The sequence below is a fragment of the Anopheles arabiensis genome, chromosome 2 (genome assembly GCF_016920715.1).
Source record: "Anopheles arabiensis isolate DONGOLA chromosome 2, AaraD3, whole genome shotgun sequence".
Classification (NCBI taxonomy): domain Eukaryota; kingdom Metazoa; phylum Arthropoda; class Insecta; order Diptera; family Culicidae; genus Anopheles; species Anopheles arabiensis.
Window position 1 is genome coordinate 3,770,608 of NC_053517.1, and position 27,415 is coordinate 3,798,022.

At 46.5% G+C, this 27,415-nt stretch overlaps 1 protein-coding gene across 12 annotated transcripts in view; it reads left to right on the plus strand.

Annotated features, from left to right (window-relative positions):
- LOC120893244 (myb-like protein AA) overlaps positions 1–27,415 on the plus strand; it is a 78,914-nt gene that overhangs the window by 18,058 nt on the left and 33,441 nt on the right. For all 12 annotated transcript variants that reach the window (XM_040295029.1, XM_040295023.1, XM_040295022.1 and 9 more), the window contains exons 3-4: positions 19,667–20,340; positions 22,890–23,872. In XM_040295029.1, coding sequence (XP_040150963.1) covers positions 20,269–20,340; positions 22,890–23,872 — 1,055 coding nt within the window. In that variant the 5' untranslated portion in view covers positions 19,667–20,268. The remainder of the gene's footprint in view (positions 1–19,666; positions 20,341–22,889; positions 23,873–27,415) is intronic.

A 27,415-nucleotide genomic window follows, 5' to 3' on the forward strand; every position in this document is an offset into this window, starting at 1 on the left:
CCTCCGGTCTGTGTGTTGAGTTCGATTTGTTGGTAACGCGCTCTCATCGTCTGGCAGAAAGAAAGAGAGAGTATGTTTGTGTGTGTGTGTGCGTATGTTGTTAACCTCACTTCTTATGCTGGGAATTTGCGTACGCGGAAAACCGGGAAAATCAAGCACAACACACCCCGAAGCAAAAAGGATGCAAGTGAGCAAGAAGCGAACCAAAACTAACCGACAACAAAGCCAATTCAGGACGAGGGCAAGGTTGTATATATGTGTGTATGTGCGTGACGTTAGCAGCATGATTCTCACGAAAGAATTTGCGCTTTGTCAGCATCGTCCGCAGTGCTGCTTGGCATGTCTTAAAGATTCAGGTGGATTTCTGTTCTCCGCCGGTTTTGGGTGGCGACGTTATCTTCGCGGAAGGATTGAACTGTGGGCTTTTACATCATCGCAATCAACCACTGAGAGCAGGGCAAATCGATACCGATTTGAGGCGTTTGTGTGTGTGTGTGTGCGTAGGTCAGTGTACATATTCATTTTCGTCCCTGTCTTACGACACAAAACTGTGTTTTTTCGCTTATCGCTTAGCTACATCATAACGTTAGACGTCACATCATCATCGATTAGCATCGTTACGGAGTTGCGCGCATGTTATGTGCTCCTGCATGATCTAGAACCTTGCCATTTATTTTCTGTATCGGCTTGCGCGAAAATGCGAAACCGAAAAAGAAAAACGCTAAAAAGGATATTTTTTGATACAAGAACTTATTCCATTTCATTACATGTTTTTCACAGAGCCATTGCTCGCTTTATGCACAGCAGGCAGCAAAGACGTTTGAAATTGGAAAACGAAAAAAAGGAAGTTGGATGCTCATTTTCTTGCCTGCAGCAGCAGCAGCAGCAGCAGCAGAAACTCTAATCAAGCGGCTGCGAGCGCGTTTGGGTTGGGGATGGATTTATTTCCATTCGAATTAAGATTACAAAGATGGCTTGTCGGGAACTGCCGTTGTGGGGAACTGGGTGGGCTAGGCAAAAAAGGAGCTGTAACATGTTGGCGTATGGTTGATAAATTCACGTAGCTAAGATGAATATTCAATTGCTGTGAGCAGCAGATGAAGCAAATGAAATCGGTGGGCAAAAAATGGAAAGAGTTCGTTTGCGTCACAAGAGTGTTTGGAATGAGACTTGCAAACATTTTGTCATTTTCGTGGGATGTCGAAACAGACAAATGGAACTGTTTCCTTCGCGGAAAAGGATATACTTTTTGATTGAAATGTATCTTTTGAAAATACGAATTATTTAAACAAATTCAAATGATAAATAATAGAGTTCTGTGCATTCTGTCTTTCTTCGCAAATAGGTAAATCTAGTAATTAGTTTTACTGTTTTTGAAATGATTAATGCAGCATGCCAAATCCACGTTATTTCCAGCTGTTTCTGGTCCTTCGATCATAACCTTGCAGCAAATGAAGCATATTTGATAATTAATTAATTACTTTCTTTCATGGTTCGTTTCGTGAAACCCAAGGACGCTCGATTGCCTGTTTGAGAGTTACGCCCTATTACCAGCCAAACCGAACCGACCCAATCCTTTTTGATCTTTAATTATAATCCTTCCACCTTTCGCGTAATTTCGAAGTCAAAGGTTATGCATAACAGAAGCTATCGAACAGCAACAACAAAAAATGCCACAAAGACGCAACAACGGGTGCACGAAACGACGAACCCTTATGTTATTGTATTTATTTTTGGGTACTTATCCATGGCAGCAAAGCTCTCCCAGCCAGCCCTGGCGCACGGAAACGGATCGTCGCTCGAAGATGATAAACCGTAATAGTTTGGGTCCCCCCTAAGTAATTCGTTTAAAGAGCAGCTATTTGGTGGTTTCCTTTTCAAGGTGACTTGCCCTTAATATGAAGCTTCTAAATTTTGACTGCCAGTCGCCTTCGCTCGGGTGCGCTGCCCTTTACTACAGCTGAGCACGCAAAATTAACATAAGCTTTAGGAAGAAGCCGAGCTGCGAACAGTGCGAGTGGGAGTGAAAACGAGCGGATCGCTTTTTGTCTCCACCACATTCACCTGACGCGGGAAGAGTCAAGAGTTTTCATTTTTTGGTCGCGGAAAAAGGGATCAAATGTTGAAACCACACCGTGTCTGACCAGTGCGTCGTCCGTCGGGTTGGATTGGTTGCTTCCGACCCTTGCAAAGCTGTCGCTTGCCTGCCAACGGCACATTTCGGACGATGATATTCGGTTGCCGTGTTGTTTGAAGTTTTCCACCGTGTAGATACATATGTGTGTGTGTTTGAAACCGTGGGATTGTCGGTGAAAACGGTTAGTTATAAGCCAATCCGGCCGACCGTCATGTTACAGTCAACCACTTCATCGCTACCGGTCGGGGGAAATGAAACACAGAAATTCGTTTGAATGTTCATGTTAACACGCTGTTACCGGTAAATTATTTGGCTAATTCTACGAAGCTGTATGCGGTGTGTTCTGCAATTTATGTGTGTGGCTGAATAATGTAGCGCGCTGTGTGTGGGGATGAATTTAGGAATGTGGTAGCGCTTGATCGGTTGAAGTTGATTAGGCATAGTAGATGGTTTGGTAATAAATTGAGCCGTTGAATTATGTATTTGAACTAATGAATAATGAAATGTCGAGAGCAAACAGGTTTTGCCAAATTTAACCATAGGAAAGAAAGCAATGGGCGTATTATGTGTGGCTTTGAATGTGTAGCAGGTAAGATGGGATTTGATAAAATTGTGCAAAGTCAGAGAAAAAGGAGTTGCAATGTCATTTTCCTTTGTCTTCTATTCAAAACTGTTATCATTTCCCTTCTCTTAGGATCTTCCCAAATTCTCATCTACAAAGCATATCTGCTACGGGTACACGCTCCCATTAAGCGATCATTATGTTCGCTGCCTCACTTTTCTTGCCTGCCCAAGTGCCCCGAAGCGAGAGGGCTCGAGTGGTAGCGTCCTTTCCGACATCTCTCCTCAGCGCCACTTTTCATCGTCAATGGTAAGGAACAAAGTTTTCCTTTTTGTCTCCCGTCGACACAAAAGACATTAGCAATTGTCATACTCTCCCGAATGTGGGCGGGAGGAATGGTGAAGCTTCCAGTGACCGGTAAGCAATCATCACTGTCGTTATCCTTTGCACGTTTGCTCGTTTTAATGACATCTAACCGTGTGTCGGTCATATGACAGTGGTCGGGCTCTCGTCCCCAGCACGCTAATGGCGAGAGCACGCTCGACAAGAGTTTCCCACATCCCGGCTGTGCGACAGTTTTCCACCGCGCAAGCAGTGTTGTTGTGCTGTGTCGGTTTAATTTGAGTCGCTATCCAACTTCACGGCAGGAGAACCGTACCGGGAAATGGGTGAGTGGAAAGGGCTAGCACCGGCCCGGGTAGGAGTCCACGGTCGCAATCAACTGAGTGAGTTGAAGTGCTGAAGATGATGACGATAATGATGAGACGGTTAGCTGAAGTAATCGCGCGCGCGCACTCACTCCCCGTGCATGTCGTCAGCAAATTGGGCCACCTGGATTGGTTCGAAAGCGGTCGGTGGTGTGTCCAAGAGTTGTCGTAGGTAGCGCTGGAACGACCAACTTCTTGTTGGGAACGTGTAGTGTCTTACCGTGCTTTGACCGTTTCTCAAGTGGTAGAACACAGGCACTAATTTCCCTTCGTCTACAGAGACGATTAGAATCAGAGCGTTTCTGCACGATGTTGTTGGCCCCGGGTGTGTGTTCACTCATCGCGCAAGTGGAGTGTATTCAAAGCTAAGCATCCGGCTAGATTTGGCAGACACTGATTTGAACATCCACACGTCAATCTTCCATGACTGGGAAACATATCACACTTAATTAGTTACCGCCCATTTCGCTCTGGTTCAGGTTCTGGCAAAATTAGATTACACAAACGCTGACGACGTATTGCCACGGAGAATAAGAAACTTCACTTGGTTCTTGGACGAGTTCTCAAGGGACAAAAACTTGCACAATCCTTCCCCAATTGGTCAGCGTTAAAGCAGTGCATCGCTCTTCTGGAGATCCCCTGAACTGAACACTCACAGACATCCCTGAGGTTTAAGTTGTTGTTGTCTCCCTCCCGCTGTACAGCACAATAAAGCATCTGTTTTGTTTTTATCATTTCTCACCCCATAGTGCGAGCCCTTTTTCAACTGTGTTGCGCCTTGTTTCCGTTGATTAGTGCGAGGGTGTAGTTTTCCTTCTTGGAACAACAGAGAAAAAACCTGAGAGCTTGCACGACGAGCGTGGTACTATCAGAATGTCTTCACGCGCTTCATCCCAGCAGGAGTGGAATTCCCTTGGTCGTCTAGAACAGTCTACTAACAGTTTCCTCCTCCCCCGGTGGAAATAAGAAACTGAAATTGACTCCGTCTCGCTTAAGGACGCCCATACGCACAGCAAGTTTCGCCTTAGCTGTTTGTTGGAGAAGAAAGTATATGTGTGTGATGTTTTTTTTTCTTTCTCTGCTAGATGTTCTCCTACAATCTTCCAAACTTTGCGTCCATGTGTTGCGCCTTATCCGGCGTAACTTTTCGTCACTCGCTCGGAAAGCTTTCTCTTCCCTCCGTCTTCTGGGAAGCTCATTCGAGTGTGCGGGTTTGTGCCTTTTAGACGGCGAAGCAATTTGTTCCGTCGACGAGATGGAAATAGGGGTTTTGGAAAAGTTTTCCACCTGCTGCCAGGCCGGAACGCAACGGGGGAGTGACCTGCGAGCTGGTAGCACGAGACAGAAATTCGTACAGATGCTGGAATCGGAAACACCGTTTCTCGAGACTGCCTGGAACGAAGTGGCATGTGGGGAGTAGCAGTAGGTGACCCATTTCTACATATTAACGCCGGTAGCAAGCGTAGTAATAGCAGTCGGAAAATAAAGACCCCATCTAGACGACCCTTTTTGTTACCCTTTCACCACACAATGTATGACCACCACCACCACTACCAACACCACACCCATATGCTTTCCGGCGTACGCACAAAGCCCCTGTGCACACCCGGAGGCAGATTGACTTTCCCCGGCACCGTGTCACCGTGTCGTGTGTTGGTCGCGGGCGATAGTGATGCCTGCGGGTGATTCTTTCTTCGCCCGTCCGCAAGTGCCTAACGAAGGAACCCTTTCTAACAGCCCGATCCGATGTGAGCTTCACACCTTTTGCTTTGGCACTATTTCTTTGCAAATTTCCCAGCTCTTCCTCCAACTGCCTGCTGCTCTCTTCGTTTCGTTTTCCGCCCTTGTTTTAGGGTGGCTTCCGTACACTGGGAATCCCTCCCGAACCCCAACGTCAGCACAAATCCCTGGTGTTATTGTCATCATTCTGTCGCTGCCGGTTGAGATTTGAATTGTACACAATGCGCTTCTGCCGCACCAAAACGAAAGAGACACGGCCATTATGGTGCTCGCAATTTATCAGCATAAAGCCTCCCCTCCCCGATTCCACGCACAACCGCTGCGGCGTGCCCACAATGGCACAGGAAGGGACGCTCTCACATGGCATGGGCGCACACGAAAAGGCAGATCGTGATCTCTGATCCTTGTGCATCCACGTGGAAAGCGCCCCGGTATGCGCATCACATTGTTGCCATTAAACTATACACCCCTTACATTGCCGTCTCTTCTCATTCTCCTCCCCCCCCTGCTTATCCTCATGCTGACTGGAAAAGGTGCACGTTCTACCGGGAATGCTTGCTTGCTACTCCGACGAGTGTGTGTTGTGTGCTCGTTTTCTTTCGGTCGTTGAGTTGTTTCATTATTTTTACCATCCATCACGGTACAGTCGGCAAAAGCTTCTCTCACTCGCGCATGGCTGGATTATCGCTGTTGGTGCGGACAGCGTTGCAAATGGGCGGACAGGCAAGGTAAAAGTTTTCCGTCTGTCAACTGGCGGGAAACAGTGTGCCTTCCGGTGGTGCAATTGCTGCACCAGTGTCGTTGTTTGTACGGGTGTGCGTGCGTGTGCCAGCGCGTTTGTATGCGCTCAGCATAGAGATGATGATTACATCCGTCGTTCTAGTGTAGGGATCTTCGCCGAGTTGTTGGTATGTCGCAAGTCAAACGGGGTCATAGCTAATACGGTGTGTAATGTCAGCGCTTTTGCTACCGGGAAACCGGATCCGGAAGCGGAATGTGCGTGTGTGTGTGTACGCGCAAAGAGCAGTGAAGTGGAGTTCTGATGCACTTGCTCTCTGTGCTGTGCTGCGCGCGTACATCACCAAAGTTTGTCGTGGTCGGGATGGAACGAGCTGGGCGGTAAATGATTTCTGAAGCATCTTAAACTTAATCAACTTCAGTCGCCAAAGACTGGTAAAGACAACGTTATGCTGGGAAGCCACTACCAGATAATGCAAGAGAAGTTCGATTAAAATAATGAAAATGACAAGAAGTGCAAATTAACTAAAATGAAGCCTTGCATGGCAATGCAGTAATGTTTTGAAATATAAGGATATTTGTTCGTGAACGTGTTGAAGAATGAAGAATGAAGAAGTGTCATTAGAAGAAAAAAATCTAATAAATCAACTATCTTCCTCAAACACACATTGGAAGAAACTTTTATCTCAATTTGGCACTTCATCAGACGTAGTTATTTGTATAACGCGTTCAACACACTCTGCAAACGTTCAATAGTTTGCCGTTAGACTCTGCACGTTAATGATAAAGCAGCCAGAGATAAACACAGCAGCTTCCATCAACGAAAGGCGCTAAGTGAATTAATACACCATATGAGCACAACATGGCGGTGGCCAGCCAGCAGCGCCCAGTTCGAGCGATGGAAGGCGTCAATATTCAATCAACTTTCGTCAAACATACGCACGGGACGTGGAGGGCTTTGGAAGAGGCTCACAGCAAACAAAACAAAAAAAGGCACGGATGACATACATTGAAGGCATGATGTCACGGAGCTTCTGATGATAACCGCACGCGCGGCAAAGCAGGGAAGTGGAGAAGCATGTTTATGTGGTTAGACTCTACCCAGAAATGATACGGTGTGTATTTAGCTATCATTTTCTAGGGATGATGAAGGCAGTGTGTGTGTGTGTGTGTGCTTTTGAATGGTATGGTGTCCCCTTGTGGGCCTGCCATTCGTAATGCTCCAATACACTCAATCCTAGTGGTTTTCGGGTTTTTGGGGCCATGGTGTCTGGGAGCAGTCGATAAAAGTAACTAGGAACGAAGTGTGTGTTGATGTTGATCCGGGGGAAGCCAAATCATCCCTCACTGTTGATCTCCTGTCTATATGCGCGCGTGTGTGTATGTGTGTGTTTGGGTCGTAGACCTGTTGGTGGGTTTGTATGCAGCAGCCGCCGGTTCATTTGTGTCGTGCTGCTGGATGTAGGATGGGTGATAAAACACATGTCCCCCCTTATGGTATTTTCTTCGCCCTCCAACCGTGGTTGGGGACTTCTATACTTGGGCGCTTTCAGGAGCTCAAAATACTTTCCTAGATTGGGTCCTATTTCATCAACTAGGGTGTCAACTAGCGCTGGTTAGCGTGCTCCTCTTGGGGGTGATGATGTAAGCATTTTAAGCTAGCAAAAGCATGATTTAGAGCAGCCGAAGGAAGTGCTTCGCTGCGCTCCCCTACACCACAGGGCATGTAAAGTGTTTGTGCTATGATGTGCAGGCTAATTTATGAGAAGGAAGAGCCCAACGAAGTGTGGTCAACATAGATCCCTCTTTTCCTTCATTCATTTTCCGTATGCTTTTTTCCGTAAGGCAAAAGTTTTTCATCCATTTTTTCACTTTCATCCAAGAGATTCCACGTGTAGAAATGCACGTGTATGCAGACAGGGCTGAGCAGTACGTGCTTATGTGTACAGAATCAATTATCACCCATCGTTCCTCTCCAGACAGCGGAGGCCGGCTTGCCGTAGTAGTACGTACCATATTAATTTCCAGCTAGGTTTCTCCATTCTCCAGCCATGTTTGGCTGTGTGTGTGTTGCACATATTGGCTGATTTTCTTCACCAACCTTTCCTCCTTCCCGCTGTGTAAAAGCACACCCATCGTGGTCCGTGTGTGGTTTGTATTTCCCTTTTATTTTCTATTTTGCTCTCGCAACAGAGCCACTCCAGCCTCCCTTAGCATATGACCAGAGTTTGCTGGTTTGCTGTTTGGATATCGAATGAAATATGCATACTGCACATGTTGGAGTTGTACAATCCCTTCCCTGTTTTCTGTGCCGCTCGTGTGTGCGATGTGTCCTACCACCAGCCACCACCCAGCCGGCCAGAAATGCTGGGAGAATGATATCATGAATAAGGAATCGGCACTTTTTTGGAGTTGAGATTTTTTGCTATTGAAAGAAACGTTACCCCGGCGCACTGGCCCGGCATTTTTCGACAGCAGCAGGAGTGTGCGGCTATTACCGTCCGGCGGGGGCCATGCTGCTTTGGTTTGGTGTGCCCCTGCACATGAGTCATGAATTTAAAAGGAAAATGGTTTGTGCTTATGGTCTGTGCGCTTGGTAGCCAAAAAAAAAAAACACAGCCGTTACCGTTTGTAGCAATTGCAGGTTAAGTGTAAATTGTAAAGGTGAGAGATTGGGATGGAAATTTAATCGTTTTCCTAGGCAAGCGAATAACAATGCTCCGAAATTGAAGTCACACTGTGCACTAGGAACGATGCTTTGTTTGAAATCATCCCACAAACCGGCACCAAAAAAAAAGTGCTTTAACAAAGAAAGGTTTTTATTTACTCGCAAAAGCAATTGTTCATCGGAAGAAGTTTAGCGCAAGATAAACACGGAACAAATGTTTCCGGCACAGCAATACTGATTAGTTAAGGCTAACGCGGGCGCAAACTTTTCACGAAAACAATTTCCATACACACCAGTACAGGAGAGCGGGGATGGCTGTTCAGCCTTTGAAAAGAATAAATTATCCGTCCATCCCTTTCGCTTTCTTTCCGTGTTCTGGTGGTTTTAGTCCTTGTGCTGCGCGAGGGGAAGGATTTCTGTTTATTCACGACGAGCTGTGAAAAATTTGCCTCACTGCTACTCACTGACCGACCCAGTGTACACTACCTTGGTGTGGTGTGCCGGCTTATCCCGTTCCACCTAGTAAATCTCGTGCTTAAGCTCGAAGGGTCGTGACTCCCCAGCGTGACGTTTCTTTTGCCGCACGCCCGGTCGAACTTGTTGAAAAAGTTTCCTGAAGTGTAGTAGCATCCGGTTGAGATTGAGATGGACTCCACCACCAAATCGCCAGGAAGCCGAAGCTGCTTTCGCTCTCCCTCGGCTAGCGTAGTGTTTGTGCCTAGGTGATTGCGGTCACTGTGAGTGCTTTATCAGAGCGAGCGGCGGATGGATAAACGTAAAACGGATTAAGCCACTAATATTTCGGTGAGTAGATTACGAACGTTCCGGCGCACACTGTTCCATTATTTCCTTTCCGGCTGTGCGGCCTGAGTGGTTGGTGAGGAGCATGGTACCGAAATGGTAATGGAATCCTGTTCCAATTGTTCAACCGTGTATCCTTTGCGCTGATGAAAGCGACACTAGAGAATTTTCCCACCCCTTTCGGGGAATACTTCTTCTTTTTCGGCTCCGGTGGGGCGGAGAGTGATGAGTCCGCAATCCATTACCGGGACGACCGGAAGCGAACGGGTTATGACCCGAAGGACATTCCAGAACATTTGCTCTCTCTCTCTCTCGTCGTGTTGTGCCGCACTGTAAACTTTGCCAGCTGACTAAGCTTTGGCACCGAATGAAGGCGTTAGGTTTTAACGACTCAATATGGTGTGCGGCCAGGCTATCTCCATAAATCGTTAAAGCAAGATTTATGCTAAGCCACTAACTTACTGCCACCGTGTGTGTGTGTCGACTCACAACCCGATGGTGAATACGGAGGTGGGAGGCGGAAAAAGATGTAGACCCTTCGGTGTGTAAATGGCCCCAACAGCATTGCTCCGTGCAGCGGGAGGGTCACCGTAGTCACATTTTTCTCTCCCGGTTTTCCAATTTAGAATACTGATTACTTCAAAGTGGTTTTTCTGCCAGCCTTGACCCCCCAAGGTATGTCTGGCATCGGGTTGCTAGACAATTGTTTGGCTTTACGATTTGGGGAGGGTTTTTTTTTGGTCCCCGGCTACTTGGTTTCGCAGCACAACGGAAGCAACATTGGTTTTTCAGCGAAGGAAAAAAAACCAAACCAAATGGTGAAGCTTTGGTGTTCCGGGCCAAAAAGCGTGAATTATAGCAAAAGGCCACGAACATCGATCCCCTCGTCCCGTGTATGAGGACAGCAGACGAGAAGAAGCGTCTCATTTATTTTGTCCCGTATGTTTCGGTTTTTGTTTTACTGTTAGACTTCCGTCGGCTGAATATTGGACTGGGCTGAAACCTGTCCAGCCCAAGTTCGCACTATGAAAGCTTCATAGCGCTCGAACAAAAGGATGACGGAAATGTTTGGGCAAAGATGCAAAAAATAACCATCACCATAGAGCATGGTGAAGGAGTTTATGCATTAGAGTAGTGCCCTTTTTTGGTACCTACAAAACAGGAAATGGACCAACAGCAGCACGGTAGTACGGTCACTTCGGTCACCTGAACTCTGCGGAGAGTCGTTTTTCACCTCCGGAATGAAATATTTCCTTCGATGAATGGTTGAAAAATATGAAACGGAAGCTCGGGGCTGGCTGATTCGCGTACAGGCGATGACATGAGCCACTGTGCTCAACGTGGACATTCCGTGTGCGTACTTGTATACATGCACGGAAAGCAAATGGTAGCCGTCTTTTCATAGGTTACCAAAACTGGCCAAAGAATGGGAATGGCTTTTGTTGTGTGTAGCGGGATGCTTTTGTAAAGGCGTTTGATCATGAGCAACATTTTTCTGGTGCTATGTGTATGTTGCTTTTTCAGGGCAGGGGTTTCCAGATTACTTATATTTCACATATTTTCCAGATTACTTCAGACGTTTTTTGTTTGCCTTTTTAAAGGATACTCATTTTTTCCTCGTTCCTTGTAATCAAATTCGTTCCGCAAATGAAAAAAAAACCTTGAGCAAATCAAGACCCACAATCATAATGGAGGTAAATTTGCTGTGCTCTTAAGCCAAAACAAATCAAATAATTTGTACACGTGTTTTCCGCGAAGGCTCGCGACCGACAGGAGGAGTCTGTACGTGCAACCCCTGTTTATGAGCCTAAACGTTCCATATTCCTCAAACACCCATGAACACACGGTCCACGGTGTGTTGTGTTGTTGTAGACTGAGGCAAAGATAAAGCCCTGTGCCCTTGCCTTTGGTTCGCTTGCTGGCGTGGATGGTGCACAGGTACTGTCTGGCAACGACCGTGGAGCATATTTATGAACCGGATTAGAATGACTCTACTCTAACGCCCGTGATTTGTCAACCCGGCTGGTTCATGAGAAATTTATGAATGCGCCCTCGTGCCGTCCTCGTGACGACGGGCCGGCAGAGTATCGTGCATCGCGGAGGATTTGAAAAATTGGTCTAGATTCCTGCTCCGGGGCAGCAAGAAAACGGCATTACCTCTTTGCCACGGCACGTCTTCTAACTACTTTTGAGTTTTCCTTCCTGCAAAATTTGTGCGAACTTTTTACAAGCTCAGTTGGGTGAGCAAATGTAGCAAAGGTAAGGGAAACCCTTCTTATCTATTTCCTTTTGCCTGTCGTATGTACTCTACGATTATCCTTAATGCTTGATGGGTGAGAAGGCTTTAGACGCCCGTGTGAAGTTGTAAGATATCATCTCTCGCTCGGCGCAATCCATTCGCGAGTTTTTTCACTCCCATCCATGATACGAGCTATCACGGGAAGCGCAACACGCAAACCATATGTCAACGTGGCAACGTGGTTGGAGGTGGAATATATTTTCAATCCCAGCGTTTGCCCTCGGTCGGCAGTATATTTATCTTTGAGAGTGACTGCTTGCACTGCGCGCTCTATTCCCCACGTCCTGTGGCTGCAACCTGTTGCTGCACGAGCCCCGTTGGTTGCCGCTGGTGGGTGAAGCACTACGGAATAAAATCATCATCCCGTGGGAGCACGCCGGCGAAATGGCTGATAGGGTGCTTTTTTATGGTGTGTAATAATCTGTAACTGCTGGTGTGTTTGCTTATTTTTCGGGACTACTTGAATTTCAACCGTTCGCTGGTTCGTGCGGCAACGGAACAGTTCACACAATTAATGGTGTGTTTTGTGGCGCTGTTCTTCAAACCTTAAGCTTGAGCGAAGATGAAATGTTTTCATTGCAAACAACGAGCGGGGACGACTGTTGTTTACCCATCCAAAACGGTAGCATCGAAATCGTTTGCCATTTATGTGATGACAGTAGCCCTCTGCAATTTGTTTGCACCACAAATAGGTGTATGTTATTGTATGAACGAATCGAAGAGTAGGAAGATATGATATAAAAAACAATCTTCGTGGCTAATGAAACAACTCATAATTGCAATTGCTTTATAAACCGTTTTCTTCGCTTAATATTCAACAGTCGGTTAGAAAAGTAGTTGTGTATCAAACGTGATTGAGGAATAAAACGAGCGGAAGAAAGTATTCCTAACTGGTTATTGTTATCTCATCAACTTTCCTTTTCGTTACACCCTGTCCCTGCTCGAAGTAGGGAACGATCGAACGAACGACGGTGGCTCCGGAAACTCCTATTCATGGAAATCACGGAAACTCAATAAAAAAACTTCCACCATCCTTCGCACTTGTGCACGTTGTGCTGCAGACGCGCTGGTGCCACGGAAAGTGAAACGGCATCTCGAAGTAGAACGCTAGTTTCTGGCACTGCCATCCTTGCTTGCTGCTAGACGATACTTTCTCATTTGCAAATCAATCGTCATCGATCAGAAAGACTTCGTCATTGCACACGTCTGTTTCGGCTGTGTTGCTGCCGCGTGTGATCAGCTCGGGAAGAGGAAAACTTTTGCTCGCAATAAGCAACAGGGCGTGAAAATAGATTTTTGCAGCAAAACAAGCTTAGGTCGGGTCAGGGCAGATCATGTCAGAGAGGGCTTGCAGGGCAACCTGAAGAGCAAAAGTATACCAGACTGATCAAATTGAATCTTTTTCCACGAAATCTGTTGTTACACATTCAGCGTAAATATGTTGGCAAGCAGAGATGTCGACACCTCTGCAGGAAAGGAGAGACCTTGAGGAAATAGTTGTATTCACTGGAAAGTCGTAGGTGATGTATGCTTTTGTTAACATTAAACTTTCACTTTGAAAAATTTACTGCGGGCATCATACGAACGGAAATCGCGAATGAAAACGATCGTACATGGAATGTTACCGTGAAATATTTATCTATTAGGCTGCAGTATTTGATAAATGGTCTGTGGCAGCCTTGTGAAACAGGGATTTACTTCTCTGAGTGCAAGAGCAAACTATTTTTCGTTTTCTGTGTCGTAGATAACTTGTAGAACTCACACATATCCACAAACACGAACCTTCCAACTATTTAAACTCAGGCATGCGAGAGAATTTGAGAAATGTCGCAATAAAAATGCCGGATTGCTTAAAAGGATTATTCGCCGAAACCCAGCATCATCATATCTCCCAAAATAGCAACCAGCCGTGAACTTCATTGAAAGCAGAGGCAGAGAGTGATATAATAAAAAAAAAGTTCGTTTCATCAGATGTGTGACATAAATCCGCATCGTAACGAAAAAAATAAAATAAAACAGAAATGATAGAAAAGCACACTATAAAATGAAACCCAACCTCACACTCGTGTGCGGGGAGGCACAAGTGTCCGAAGCGTCAAAATGTGAAATTTTTAGTAGAAAGAAGGGAGCAGAATGGCAGAGAGTGGAGATGAAGGAGCGCACTGGTAGGAAAATAGTATCAAAATCGAAATTCCATGTCAAACCCAGCTCCGGAACGAGCCGAAGCGTACGAAGAAAATGGGCTTCCGAAATCCATCTGGAAAGCATCCAACTGACAAGTTTTATGCGGTGCGCCCGTTGTCACCGCGTGGAGTGGCCGATCCACGGTGCAATTTCCACTGCAGACCGCGCCGGGAATGGAGGAAATGCGCTCAGCCGCTTTCCAGTGACAAGGGTGCGTGGGTAGTAAAGGCTTGAGCAGAATATCTATGGTTAGTTTTTAGGAATGACGTTGGGATTGGAAAGTATCATCCATCCGATCCATCCTACCCTCTCGATGCTCCGGAATGTTTGAGCTGCTGCCCAGACGTACCAGGGCGCATTGTCGTCGAGTATGGGAAAATGTGTATTGTGGTGAAATGTGGCTAGTGTATGTGCGAAACGGTAGGACACTGTTTTGGGTAGCTGCTGTAAAGCACCAGAATAGAGGAGTCGGAGAATCATCTGCAGCTTCTGTCAACGTCTCTGTATGGGGATGATATCGTACACTTGTGCTGAAGTGTATCCCTTTTTCGGATGTCAGGTTGTGGTGAGTGCCACAAACCGATGTGAAGTGTGCCGTGCTGTGATAGTCGCAGGTTTTGCTTCATTTCGAATCTAAAACGACGAGCTTTGCAGCAATTCTGGGCAAGAGATTATTTCTTTCCCCGCCGCATGCTGCCTTTACAGTGGAGTTGGGTTGAATTTCTCGATATCATCACATTATGTTCTCCCTTGGCGAAAGGCAAAGAATGTGCAAAGAATATGGTGTACCCTCATGTTCCCATTTCTAGTCACAATAGCCCATTACAAAATGAACTTATTCTGAGCGGGCTCGAAGCTCGCATGTTCCTAGCAAATGGGACTGAATTTGAATTGGTATCAGTATAATAAAGTCGCCTGTAATGAAGGAAAAGCTGCTTTTCAAATAACCCCCAACGGGGCTGTGATCATTCTTTCGCTCGACAGGCAACAAAGAAAATAGCTCATAACGTTGTGAATGTGTATCGTTGAAATTATCCAAGGTTCCCTTTTCCGAAAAACGTTTGGCACATTGAGAACTGTGCGTTGGCAATTAAATGATTGGAAGCCTTCGGGCATAACATCGTACGTAAAGATGTTGCATCGGCATCCTCTCCGCCCTGTTGTGTGGTTTCCATTTATCTGCTGAAGTCAGTTTGCCGGAAAAGAACATCGGATATGCGTGTAACCACAAATTCATTTGCTTCTTACGAATAATCGATACACACTGAGCTCCTCTCCCTCCTGTGCTTTCAACGTCCTTTCACAATCCTCATCCCTCAGGGGGCCATGTGTTGTGTTTGGCTCAATCACATAAATTAATCATGCACATGTTTTATCTCTTCCCACTACGACCGACGCACAACCGAAGGCTTTCCCGATCAGCTTTCCCTGCTCCGGTGCGGTCCCCCTTCGGTCGATGCAAGATTCCTTTATCTTAAGCATCTTATCATCCACACCCCCGGCGGGTGGGGAGGTATCGTCTCCCCTCCTGTTGTGAGTCCTGCGGTGAGCCTTCCGTTCAAGTTTCACGCAAATTTTAGGTTCTCTGTTGGGTTGATTCGAGATTTGATAGCTTCCAATAAGACAGAGAGAGAGAGGAAGCAATGAGTTCTTAAAAGCTCCCCTAAGCACTCTGTTCTGTGGAGCTGTCTGTGTGTGTGTGAATGTGAAGGATACTAATGCCCTAGCAAATAGAGGGCAATATTTCATTCCTCAGCACGACCGGTCGGTAGACAACGGTAGACATTGATCCATTCGGTTTTGTGCTGCCTCATCGATTGATCGATCGATCCCTTCCACCGTCTTGGGTAGGTACGAAAGCGGTTTGAAATATTTCCGTTGTTTCATAACTGCTGGAAATCGAACGAAATCAATCAAGATCCCAAGAGCGGCCTTATCCACGCACGTGTGGAATTGATTTTCAGCCAAATAATAAAAAAAATCTTCCTCACTCAATCCCCCCACTGTTTGCTGTCGTTATCGGTTGCTTTTCGTCGCCTCAGGTGAAGGCTGTGGTTTTGTTTTGTTTTTGGTAAGAGATAGAGCTCCAAACGTTTTCGGTAGCCGTGTAGAAATTATGTCTCGATCAAGTGTGATGGATGTGATGTCTTTCGGGGTGGCCGTGTGTACCAAATGTGTGTCAATCATTTCGCATCGCATGTCTGTGGCAAATTTATGTTTCTGGCACTAGTATACGAGGAAATGGGGAGAGTGCTTCACGCTAGCCACCTTCGGATTGCGTTACACGTATTTAAGCGGATGTAATGATGTGCGTTAATAAATGTCAGCATGTTTGCCGACGATGATGTATCCATTATGTACCGCAACGCAGAGGCTCTTCCGTTCTACTGCAACTGGCTGGAAGTACATTTTGATTAGAAGTACATAACTGCGGGAGACAATGGAATTTACAGCAGATGATTGTCGTACTCCTAGTGTCGAGCTGAAGAGTTGTGCATGATATATTTCATTAGAAGATAGGAATGTAACGCAACGGAAGAGATCGTTTGCATATCGATGGTTCGAAGTAAATCAAACATACGGTTGGGCGGATGTTGATACAGAAACATTTTGATTCTATCACCTCAACACTGCATCCCCGCCCGGCTCCGTTCAGCACACTTCCTGATGGGTCCTTTCCATAGAATCATGTGAGAACGATGTTACATGTCTTTGTTTGGAGAGAACATATTTATAGCTTATGTTTGCCGCATTCACCCATAGCCTCCTGTCCCATGGTACACGTGTGCCAGTTAATTTTGGGCACAAACCCAACCCACCAACCCGGTGCGGCCTTATCTCACTCTCCATAATTCACCTTTTTCTCCCGTGCGTGTGCCGTTTCACACGAGTCAAGATTTTTGTGTGTCGCTGCGTTTCGATAAATCATGAGCTCCTCTTGTGCTTCATCTTTCACGCAAGAAAACGCTCACTGCCGGGCGCCACACACACACAGTTGCTTTCCAGTTAAGACAAAATTAATTGCTGGCAAAATTAATTTCATCACTTTCGCCGGCTTCCCATTTGTCACATCTGCCGAAGCTAATTTTGTTCTCCTTATCCTCCCATGCACGCGCGTGCTGTGCTGTGAACTCGGTCGCGACGAAGAATTAAGCTCACAGCGAGCACAACAACAGCCGCCCGTTCGTGGGTTGACATGTTTGTTGCGCCCGGGTTAAGCGATGTAACGTGCTTAACGCAAAACGAGGTTAGAAAGTTAATTAGGTTAGAAGAAGCGCACGTCACTTATCAATCCGTATGGCTTTGTGTGTTTATGAGCTAAAAGAAATACAACACTGTTTTGATGAACTCGTTTGTAGCCTGCGGTAGGAAAAATGCAAACGGAATGATGATTAATTGTAATGTCACAGGTTAACATGTTTGGATTGCGCGAAAGTATTCGGAACGTCAGTAATTTTTAAGTCTAAAATCTAATAAAATATCCTGAAATATTGTTTGAATTTCCCAACGTTCTTCGGGGAGAAAGAGTGTTTGTGAGATAATTTAAATTTTACCCCACACTCATGCGACCATTTGCCCGGCATAGTAAATTTTGTAACAGCTGCTCTTAACTGACATGCTTTACCCCCGCCGGCAGAGCTACTCAGCAAACTCCATTACGTAAGCTGTACCGCTCGTTGGTTCGACACAATGCACAGCACGGCCCGAGCCCGAGAGTGTCCTCGGCCACACTCATATATTTGTATGTCCTTTACGCTGCAAATCATGCAAGCAAAATGCATGTGTGCTGCACCACCGCGCCTGTGCCCAAAGACATTCCGACACTCGAGCAAAACAACGGTACGCATAGCAACATAATCAACTACCACAACGGTTGCTACTGGCCCCCTATGCTACGATGCTACGAAACATGGCTTTTCTACCGCACCGGTTACGATTGTAACTGTGCCAATGCATACACGAGAGCGGTTTGGTTTCGTCGTAGGCAGTGGCCCGACTGTTTTCTAGCAGCGTTTTCTCGTCCCACTAGTCCGACCGTAGTCGTTCCGCAAATCCAAAAGAACCGCTCGTGTGGAGGGCTTTTTCCCGCTAGAAGTGCTCGCGCGCGTTCGGTGTATGTAATTATCGCAAATAAACCTGCCCCTCGCATGAGATTCCTTATCCCCGATGTTACCGCGCCTAGCCTCGCGCTCTCCACCGTGCGCAATCGTGTACGGTATCGTATTCGAGTTCATTTGAAACGTGATGGCTCCGGCATCCATGCGACTCAGTTCCCGCGTGTGACCGTGCACACACAGACTACGAACCGGGGCACACTCTGGAGAAGCTTCGTTCGTCTTACTGTAGGATGTTCTTTGACGCTGCGAAGAAACAAAAAGATGAAGCGGAGGAAAGGGTGAAAAAACGCTCCCCAACCACCGGTGCCGTGTTCCTCCTTCCTTTGCCGGTGGGGAAATGTACGTTTTGCCTTTCCTGCTTTATTATGCTGGCCGTACTCACTCCTCCGCTCGGTCCTCCTTGTGCCACAGCAACGTCACATTTAGACGCATTGTGCACGGTAGAATGCAATGTGGCATTCGGGGCACAGAGCGCGCCACTATCACATTTGGACGCGCCGTGGTTCCCCCATTTCTCTCTCGCGGCTGCATTTAAAATGCAGCCAGGAGGGTGCGCGGAAAGCAAACCGTGTGGATGCAAACGATGATTATGCAAAACCACACCCTTGTCCGCCTGTGCAAGCTTCTTGGAACCGAAAGGGACAGGGCGCGATGCTTAAAAGCACTCTCCGGTACGGCCGGAATGCAACGGTATAAATATTACCGACCTAGCTTTTGCGTCTTCGACTCAGGGCGAGATGCAGCACCGCAGCAGCAGTGCAACCGGTGAAAGCGGATGGCAAAACATACTTCCGAAAAAGATGAATTTTTGAATACCCAACACGCGCCGGGTGGGCAATTTAAAAAATATATGTTTTTTGGCACGCAAAAAAGGGAATGTAAACCACATCATCCTTCACTGTATGCGCTTTAATACGCCGTGAAGTGATATGCTCTTGTGAAGGCAGATGGATGCGAACCATACCTTTGTCTGTGTGTGTGTGCGTTGCAATTTTGCGAAGGTGGACGTTTCACTGCTAAAAACCCCTAATCACTTTGGACTGCTCCTTTTCGTTCTTTTCAATTTTCGAAATCACTGCACACTGTGCGAAACGGACGATCCCAACGGTGGCCCTGAAGAGCTTTCCTTGAACCGAAGGATCTCGTCTACAGCGCGGCGGATGCTGATAAATAACAACCACAAAAAACCCAGCGTAGGCCTCTGCCTGGAATCTTTCCGTATCAACGTGCGGAGAACGACGCCAACATGAACGTAATAAAAAATGAAAATGAAAACGCGAACGCGCGTAGCTAATCCCTCGGAGGATCACGATTTTTGCCCCGGATCGTTTGGACGTTCCTTCCTGCTGCTTCCCACTCTTTTTCGGTTGCGTTTTCGATTCGATTATTTTCTGATTATGGCAGCATCGGACGGCGCGGTGTGCGCTGTTGCTTACGGTCTCTCGCGATGCCAGACACGGCAGGCACATCTTCCGAAACCGGCCAGCTTTCTGCCGCGAAAAAGTGCGGCGTAACGAAATTGATTACCACTTTGCTGCTTGCCCCGGTCGGCGTTTGCACTGTTCACCTCATCGTCTCAAGGCACAAGGCTCCTTAATTTTGTTTCGCCCAGCGTACGCTAGGAAAGGAAAACCAGCCCGGGGAAAATATTATGATTTTTGTATGCTTCTCACATCTTACCGGTTCTTTCCGTTCTCTTTCTCTCTTTCCAGAGGTGTCAATCCGGCAGATCATAGCTTAATGTTGATCCAGCGGAAAAAGGTACTCATTGCGCCGTCCGTCGCACCCAAGTCGCACTGTGCGAGCGATCCATGATCCACGCCCGTCCGGACATGAGAACCCTCGCCGGTGTAACGTAGTGTGTTTTGTGTGTTGTGTGTAGGGCACGCAGCCGATAGGGTAGCGTATGTGTGTGTTTGTGTGTGTGTAGTGTAAGCGAACGCGGCGTGTTCCGGCGTCCCCGGAAGTGAACGCAAACGAGACGAACGACGTGACACTTCCGTTCACCCGGCTCATGTCGAACCGGCGCATCGTCTGTTTGCAGGTGTATCATCGCGGTGGTCGGTGGTACGGCCAGCGGTGAAGGAGCGCAAACGGAAAACAAAACACGACGACGCGGTACCCCATTGAACCGATATCGGGGAACGGAAGTCCGGGACTGACTCGGGCCCAGGACGTCTCAAAAAGCCATCATCGTTAACGCGGGCGGCGTGTGTAGCTGGTGGCCGTCGAAAGGGACGCCTTCCTGCCTCGGAAGGCAGCAAACGGTGGAGGTGCCCCCGATACCAGCGGGCACCCGGCGGTCGGTGGTGCGATGGAGCTGAAGGTATGGGTCGAAGGAATCCAACGTATCGTGTGCGGCGTCACGGAAGTCACCACGTGTCAGGTAAGTGTCTGTCGGCTTCGGATGCTGTATTTGTAAGATGCGGTAGCATAACTCCCAACTAGAGAGCTGTTCGAAATATGCTAGATACGTCATGGATGTGGAGTTGCTGGTGGGGCGAGTACCATTAGGGAGCCTCGTGACCCGGATCGTTTGCAATCGATGTTCCTTCGCACTGGGCATGTGCTCTTTTTGCATAAATTATACGTCCTGATAGCATTTGAGGTATTTCCGGTTTGCGATGTGTGGGTATGAAAGACTTCCTTTTTTGAAGTATCACTATTTTGTTTGTTGTACCTGCAAGTAGTGATCGTTTTAGTTTGAAAGCATTCTAGTACTGATGTACCATTGGTAGACTGTAAACTGTTGCATCTTCGGATATGCCCATTTCCCTTTCAATGAACGCAAATTGGATGTATCATTTGGGAAGTGTAACAAAAACTAAGGATTATTGGAAATAAAATGGAATGCCATTGATCAAGTATCCAATAAATGATCCAATTGGCCAATTCAGAGCAATTTTGATCATATGAGTCACTGTCTATCGATTTAACACGGTATCGGAACAACACTAGCAAGCTGCGGGGGGGGGAAGGATAAACACAGCTTTAGGCAAGTGTTTGCAAAACAATAATGGTTTTATTTTCGCACAGTTTGTTTACAAAACTGCGCTGCGCGCGAGTGTTATGCGAATGACGTGCGCGGTACAATTTTTATCTTGTTTTTACACCGAGCCATTGAGCTCTCGGTGTCGGGTGTTGTTCGATCAGCGGTGTACGTACCAGCCAAAATAAATAGATTAAAACGGGTCGATTAATTGGATTGGAAAAAGGCTTTCGGTTGTGAAATGGAAATACCGCGTGTCTACATTTCCTATCCGATAGAACGAAGTTTCGCTTGCCGGTAATTAAAAGTAGTAAACTTCGAACACGTATTTAAACTAATTTGATTGAATGCAGTGCACAGGGTTCTGAGGGTTCAGGATTTGAAACAGGCCATGCACCACACCACACCACACATAGCTTTGCTACGTGACTTTCCTGTTCCAGTGAACTCTGAACACAAAATTATACATGGAATGATAAAATTCTGTACCTTTGCGTTCTTCCGCACACCGCTCAGTACAGAGTCAATGTTTATCCGTGATTTGTTTTCCTCAGGCATTAAAAATAAATCCAAGCGACATAATCCTTGCCCACCGGGGAGAATGTGTTGGTGTTTTTTTATTTGCTGCTGCTACAAAAAGCAAACGTGGCATGGAGCTGGATGGCTTACAAGCGAACGGTGCCAGCATGGATAAAACCGTACTGCATCATCTGTGTGTTTGTGTGTGTGTGTGTCTGTCTGCTAACAGCGATGGGAGTAAGGGCACGTGATGGTGAATTTTCCCAATCGCACAGCTCTAAACAGAATCGGAGTAAAAGCCGGCTGTCAGAGGAAGCGTATGGAACGTCCCGAGTCTTGATTTTTTCCATACTTCCCACGCGCACGATGCCTTGCAGCCTTGATGAGCTTTCGCTTCGTAAATGATGCGTCCCGGTGCAGAGACAAACCGCACGGGACGAAGAAAAACAAGGAAAGGAATAATAATAATCGTGATCTTCCTCCTCTCCGCACACACACACACACACAGCAGTGCCGTAGGAAATGAAAATGGGTTTGGCGCGCAGCATGGTAACATGTTCTGTGCTCTGTGGCCGCCCAGCATTCTCTGCTCATTCCTAAAGGAACGCGCGCTTCGGCACGATGGAGATGGAGCGAATCCGAACTCCGTCCCCCTGCACTCTTGCTCGCGATGAAAGCGACGCAAGGCTTTTACTGGCGTTGTTGGGAAAGAATCGCGTCCATAATATCGCGTCCTCGCTTTGGGCGAGAGTGTTTAGGCAATGCGGAATGTGGAAGCGGCCGGAGTGATTGTGCGAACCAGCTCGGAGGGAAAAATGTCATAATGGAACGAATCACGTGTCACACATCACGAGTCATAATTCCGGTGCGTACCATCATTTAGCATTTGGATGATATCTAGCCATCTATTTTCTTTCTGCGTTATTATAATGTTTTCCTACACGCTTCTCGCTAGCACAAAAAGGATGTGTGGAAACGTATAACCAACACTTACGTTCTGTGTTTGTTTTTACTTAGGTGAGGCATATGTTTTATGAGGTATATTAGAGGTACTTGGGCAATGTGGAAAGACAGCTTTGGATTTACTTATTCTATATTTTTTTGAAAATGTCAAATAGAGATTTCTGCAATATTGTATGCTATTGTTTGGATTAAACATCCCCTGGATTAAACATCCAACATATATTTTTGAATATCGTTTTCGCAGAATAGGGAATAACAATTTAAAAATGGATTTAAAATCAGGTTTTTAAAAGTTTTTTAATATGTTTTTTCCCATTTTATTGATTCCTATTATTGAACACGCTCTCACTAAGCGATACATGTGTTGAGGCACGTTTCAATGTGTCAGAGCCACGTTCCTTGATCTCAGCGTGTCGCAAGAAGCAACCGATAACACTAATCGTTTCCCACTCTTTCCTTCCCAGGATGTTGTGTTTGCGTTGGCACACGCCACCGGCAAAACGGGACGCTTTACGCTCATCGAACGGTGGCGCAATAACGAGCGTCTACTGGCACCGCACGAGAACCCGCTCAAGATCCTGATGAAATGGGGCGAATACTCGAGTGACGTGCAATTTATCTTGCAACGATCAGATCAACAGCAGCAGCAGCAGCAGCAGAAAAAGGATGCCCAGCAGCAACCGCAGCAACAACAGCAACAACAGCAACAACAGCAGCAGCATCAAACGGCACCATCGACGCAGACTGCACAGTCCCAGCAGCAGCTGCTCCGCCAGCAGCAGAAGCTAAACCAACTCAACAACAATCATATCGGTGTGAACGGTGGGATAACGAATGGCAAGCACGGCGGCCTAACGTCTCCCACAAGCCCCAACGGTAACGGCCATGCCAATCCTATCATCCCGAATGGCGTACACAGCACGCATAACCATATCAACAATAACAACAACGGTGGCTCGATTGGCGGCGGGCAGCACTACTCACAACACCATCCGAGCAATGGTGACGAGCAGCAGTCGTTGCTGCTGCATCAAGCACATCAGCAGCAGCAGCAGCACGCGAAGAGCAAACTTCATCAAAACAATCTAAAAAATAGCGCCAACAACCAGCTCCACCACCAACAACTCATCCATCAGCAACAGCAGCAGCAGCAGCACCAACAACATCACCATCAGCACCAGCTATCCTCATCGTCTACTTCATCCGCCGACCACCAGTACCGAGCGCACCAACATCAGCAACAATCGAACGGCGGCGTCGGTGCGTTAATTCGAACCGGAAATGATCCTTCCAACAACAGATCGGCGGGCGGGCCCGGCCCGCTGGAGTCGCCGGTGGCCGTAAAGCAATCGGAATTGAACATCTCAAGCAGCAGCAGCAGCGCGGTGGTGGGCGGTGGACCGCTCGAGCGAGGCAAAGAAACGAGAAAAAGTCTCAATTCGTCCGGGTGAGTAGATATCCATCCCAATGTTCAGGGCACATGGGTTCAGGGCGGTGGGTGGAGAGGCGTTTTCTTGGTTTCCTTCACTCACAACGTTTTCAATTTTATGCCTTCTGGGGACCGGTTTGTGTGTGTCTGTGTGCGCGGAGCATGCTGCAGCCATGGTCTTGGTCCACCTTCGACTATTAATTTTCCCTTTCGGGCATTTCGGGACCGTCCAGTGCGCTCGAATTTTTTATCTATTTTATGTTACTTTATGTACGTGTGGCCGATCTCCCTCTCTCTCTTGCTCCTTCTTGTTATTGTGTTTGTCGGGTCCGTGGCTAAGGCGACCCGTACTGTTTTCTGGTCTTACATTCCTCATCGATAATTTCTTGTACCAAAAAGGGACTATTAGAAGTGGTGGGAATAGGTTGAAGGAAGGAATTCCAATTTTTTCATTCAATTAGTTCGATACGGGCTAGTTGTTTGATCCGACCTCATGGTCATGACTGACTACTTGGAACATGAAAAGGGAAAAGTCTTATTGGGACAGTCGTGCGACCAGGATATGTGAAGAATGTGAAAAGATGATAAAGTTTTCCAGAAGTATTAGAGCAATGCTGGAGTAAATCGAAAAGTAAAATCTCTATCTCTATTGAATTAATTTGGTAAATGGGTCTACCCTGGTTTTGCCAACGTTCTGTTTGTGGAGTGACGTTCAACGTAGTCTCAAAACTCTTGTTTAATTTAAGTTATTTATCATTACCGGTGCTAGTATTTAAAGCTGGTTATCTCCTATAAGTTGAGTAATATTGCTCGTTGTTCCTATGATTCGTTGAAAAAAAACACGAAACCTCCAGAAACTACAATAAATAGCTGCGATTCGTTTAGGACTCCCGTCCCTTCCTGTCCATTGTATCATCCTATTCCATCTTCTCTGAAGCCTCACACGCCCCTACGTATGTGCGCGCGTGTGCTGATGAAGGAAATCGAACTTTGGCCGAAAATTATCGAATGAATCAAAAATGAAGGAACAAATTGCACCCAGTGCCCGGAAGCGCTCGCCCGTTCGGGGTGGTGGACGAAGGGAACCACCGTTTCCATCATAATTTATATTCATTTAAAAGCTTTCGATATTTAATAGTGCTAACTTTAGCTGATGTTTGGCACACAGACACACACACACACTGGCTGACGGGTGGTAGCTGGCGAACGTGAAAAGGGTATTAAGGGGGAGTTTTAATGTTGAACGATTTGCTTGCGGCCGGAACGGTGGAACGAATGATTTTGCTCGTGATTTTGCATAACACAGTGGCGCTTTGCTTCACGTTTTATTTTCTGTGTGACGTATAATTTGACTTCAATTTTGTATAATAGTCAAACGTTTTGTTTTTCAATCTTTCTTCGATTGCAAAAGCTTTCTTGGAAAATGTTTCATTATTAAACTTCAAAGAATTGATTTCGAATAATGAAAATACATCAATCGCAATAACGTATGAAGTGCCAGCGCGTGATTTTCATTTGAACTCATCATCCCAAAAGCGACATTTTGAATTGGTTTTAATTTCTTTTTTTTTATTAATAGATAAAGCTCTGGTTGATTTTGTGTTATTGAGCGAACCCGATCACAAAGTATCAGGTGATAAAATCTTTAGCACAACCTATCCATCACCACATTGCGAAACAAACGTCCCAAATAAGCTATCGTACCCACCGCTGAACTGTTCGCTCGCGGGTAAACGTCATATTATACACGATAAACGAGAAAAGTTTTAAACAGACCCCTCCAGTACGACTAGATAAGGGCGGTCGTAGGATAGGAAAAGCTCCATCCGATAAAACTCTTTCCAAAGGCAACTAAATCATTCACTTGCCTTCCCATGACCGTACGACCCCGGTTGGCCCTTTTGTCGACGTATAACCCTAGCCTTTTGCCGTCCTCCTTCCCTATTGCCGTGGCTAGATAACTGGAGCGTGAATAAATGGCAATCAATTTTGGCTCAAGTTTTGCTTGGCTAGAAACTCGGCTCAAGAATATATAATGCTCCACATTCCAACGGGAAGATGGTGTGGTGCTGATATTGCCGCTTGAAGATATCACGCCGATACTGACCGAAGCGATACAAAAAAAAGCAAGCGTATCAAAGGAAGAGACGGCTCCAGTTCCGCTCCTGGAGAAGGGAAATCTTTGCCCTTCCATTGTAGGTTGCTGTGTTTTGTTTCTATTCGGTTGTGAGGGTGTGTGGGTGTGAGTGGTTGCCGCCATTATTTCCTTGCCCCATGGTCAAGCGAAGCAAAAACTGACGAACGGCGGCGTATTGTGTGTAATCGGGCAAAAGTTTTACTCGACCGAAACACCATTGCAGCAGTCATCAATGGCCGCTATCCGCATGGCCACAATCGATGTCGATCCCCGTGGTGCTATGCTCGGTGTGATGATGATGCTCAAGCATCATATCCCACGCCCATAGCATTCCACTTGAGCAGCCTATTCGCTGCCGACGACGGGTTCGTGGCGGGTTCATGTGCGAGTCGCCAAAATGCGGAAGTTGTGCTATCGAGGATAAGGAACCGTCCGAATTCCTTTCCCTCTCATCCATACTTTATCAGCCTCATTAATGCATAAATCTACGATCAGCAGCAATCGTTTTCGAAATCGTTATCCCCCGAGGTCGAACGCTTTCACGAACGCTTTTTTTGTATTGTTGTGTTTTGTCCTCCACTCACGGAAGCATTCCGCCGTTTTTTTGTTGCTGCCACTCCGCGTGCAACAGAAGCATTTTCCCGATTACTGAGGACTTTCCGCCCGGAAGTTGTTATCCTTTTTCGTTGCCGGGTATGTGCTATATGTGAATTCCCCGGTCCACCCGGGGACAGAGAATCCCTTCGTTTAGCTTCAATTTAGCAAACGCTTGAGTCTATCTCCCGTAAGTATTGCTTTATGACGCTTTCTGCATTTCTTTTTTATGCTCTCCCGGCGAGCCCTTTTTTGTTCGCGTTATCGTTTGGTCATTTTTTTGCCGCTCGGCTTAGATTTTGTCTTTCGCTCTACACCTTTGCCAATTGTTTTTGCGCACACCTTTGCCTTTGAGACTTGGCAGCGCTCGTTTGATATCCTTTCCGGTGTCACCACTTTCGTCGAGCGGTGTTTTTTCACTCTTTTTTCCACTCGCGGTCGGTCGGTCGGCGATTAAATATTCAAACTGACATTCTCACGATAAAAGCTGTTGGAGCATATTTCTGAAGCTTCCGGTAGTGAAGTGGGGCATATTTGTTCGCCTCTTCCTGAACTGATTGTAGCAAATGGTGCAACTTCTTCATCAACAGTTCTAGTGCCTATGCTTTGTTTTATCATGTCGGGCTTTGTTCGCTTTAAATAGTTGACTCTTTTATTTTCCTGTTCCTTTTTATATCATAGTGTAGTGTTTCGGTCCCTATGGAAAGACTTTAAGGTCAAAAAAACCATCAATGTCCCTCTGTGAACGTAAAAAGATTCAAAAAACCATGTGACATCTGCAATTGAAGACAACGAAAGTGGGCCAAAAAACCAATGGCTACCACACCACC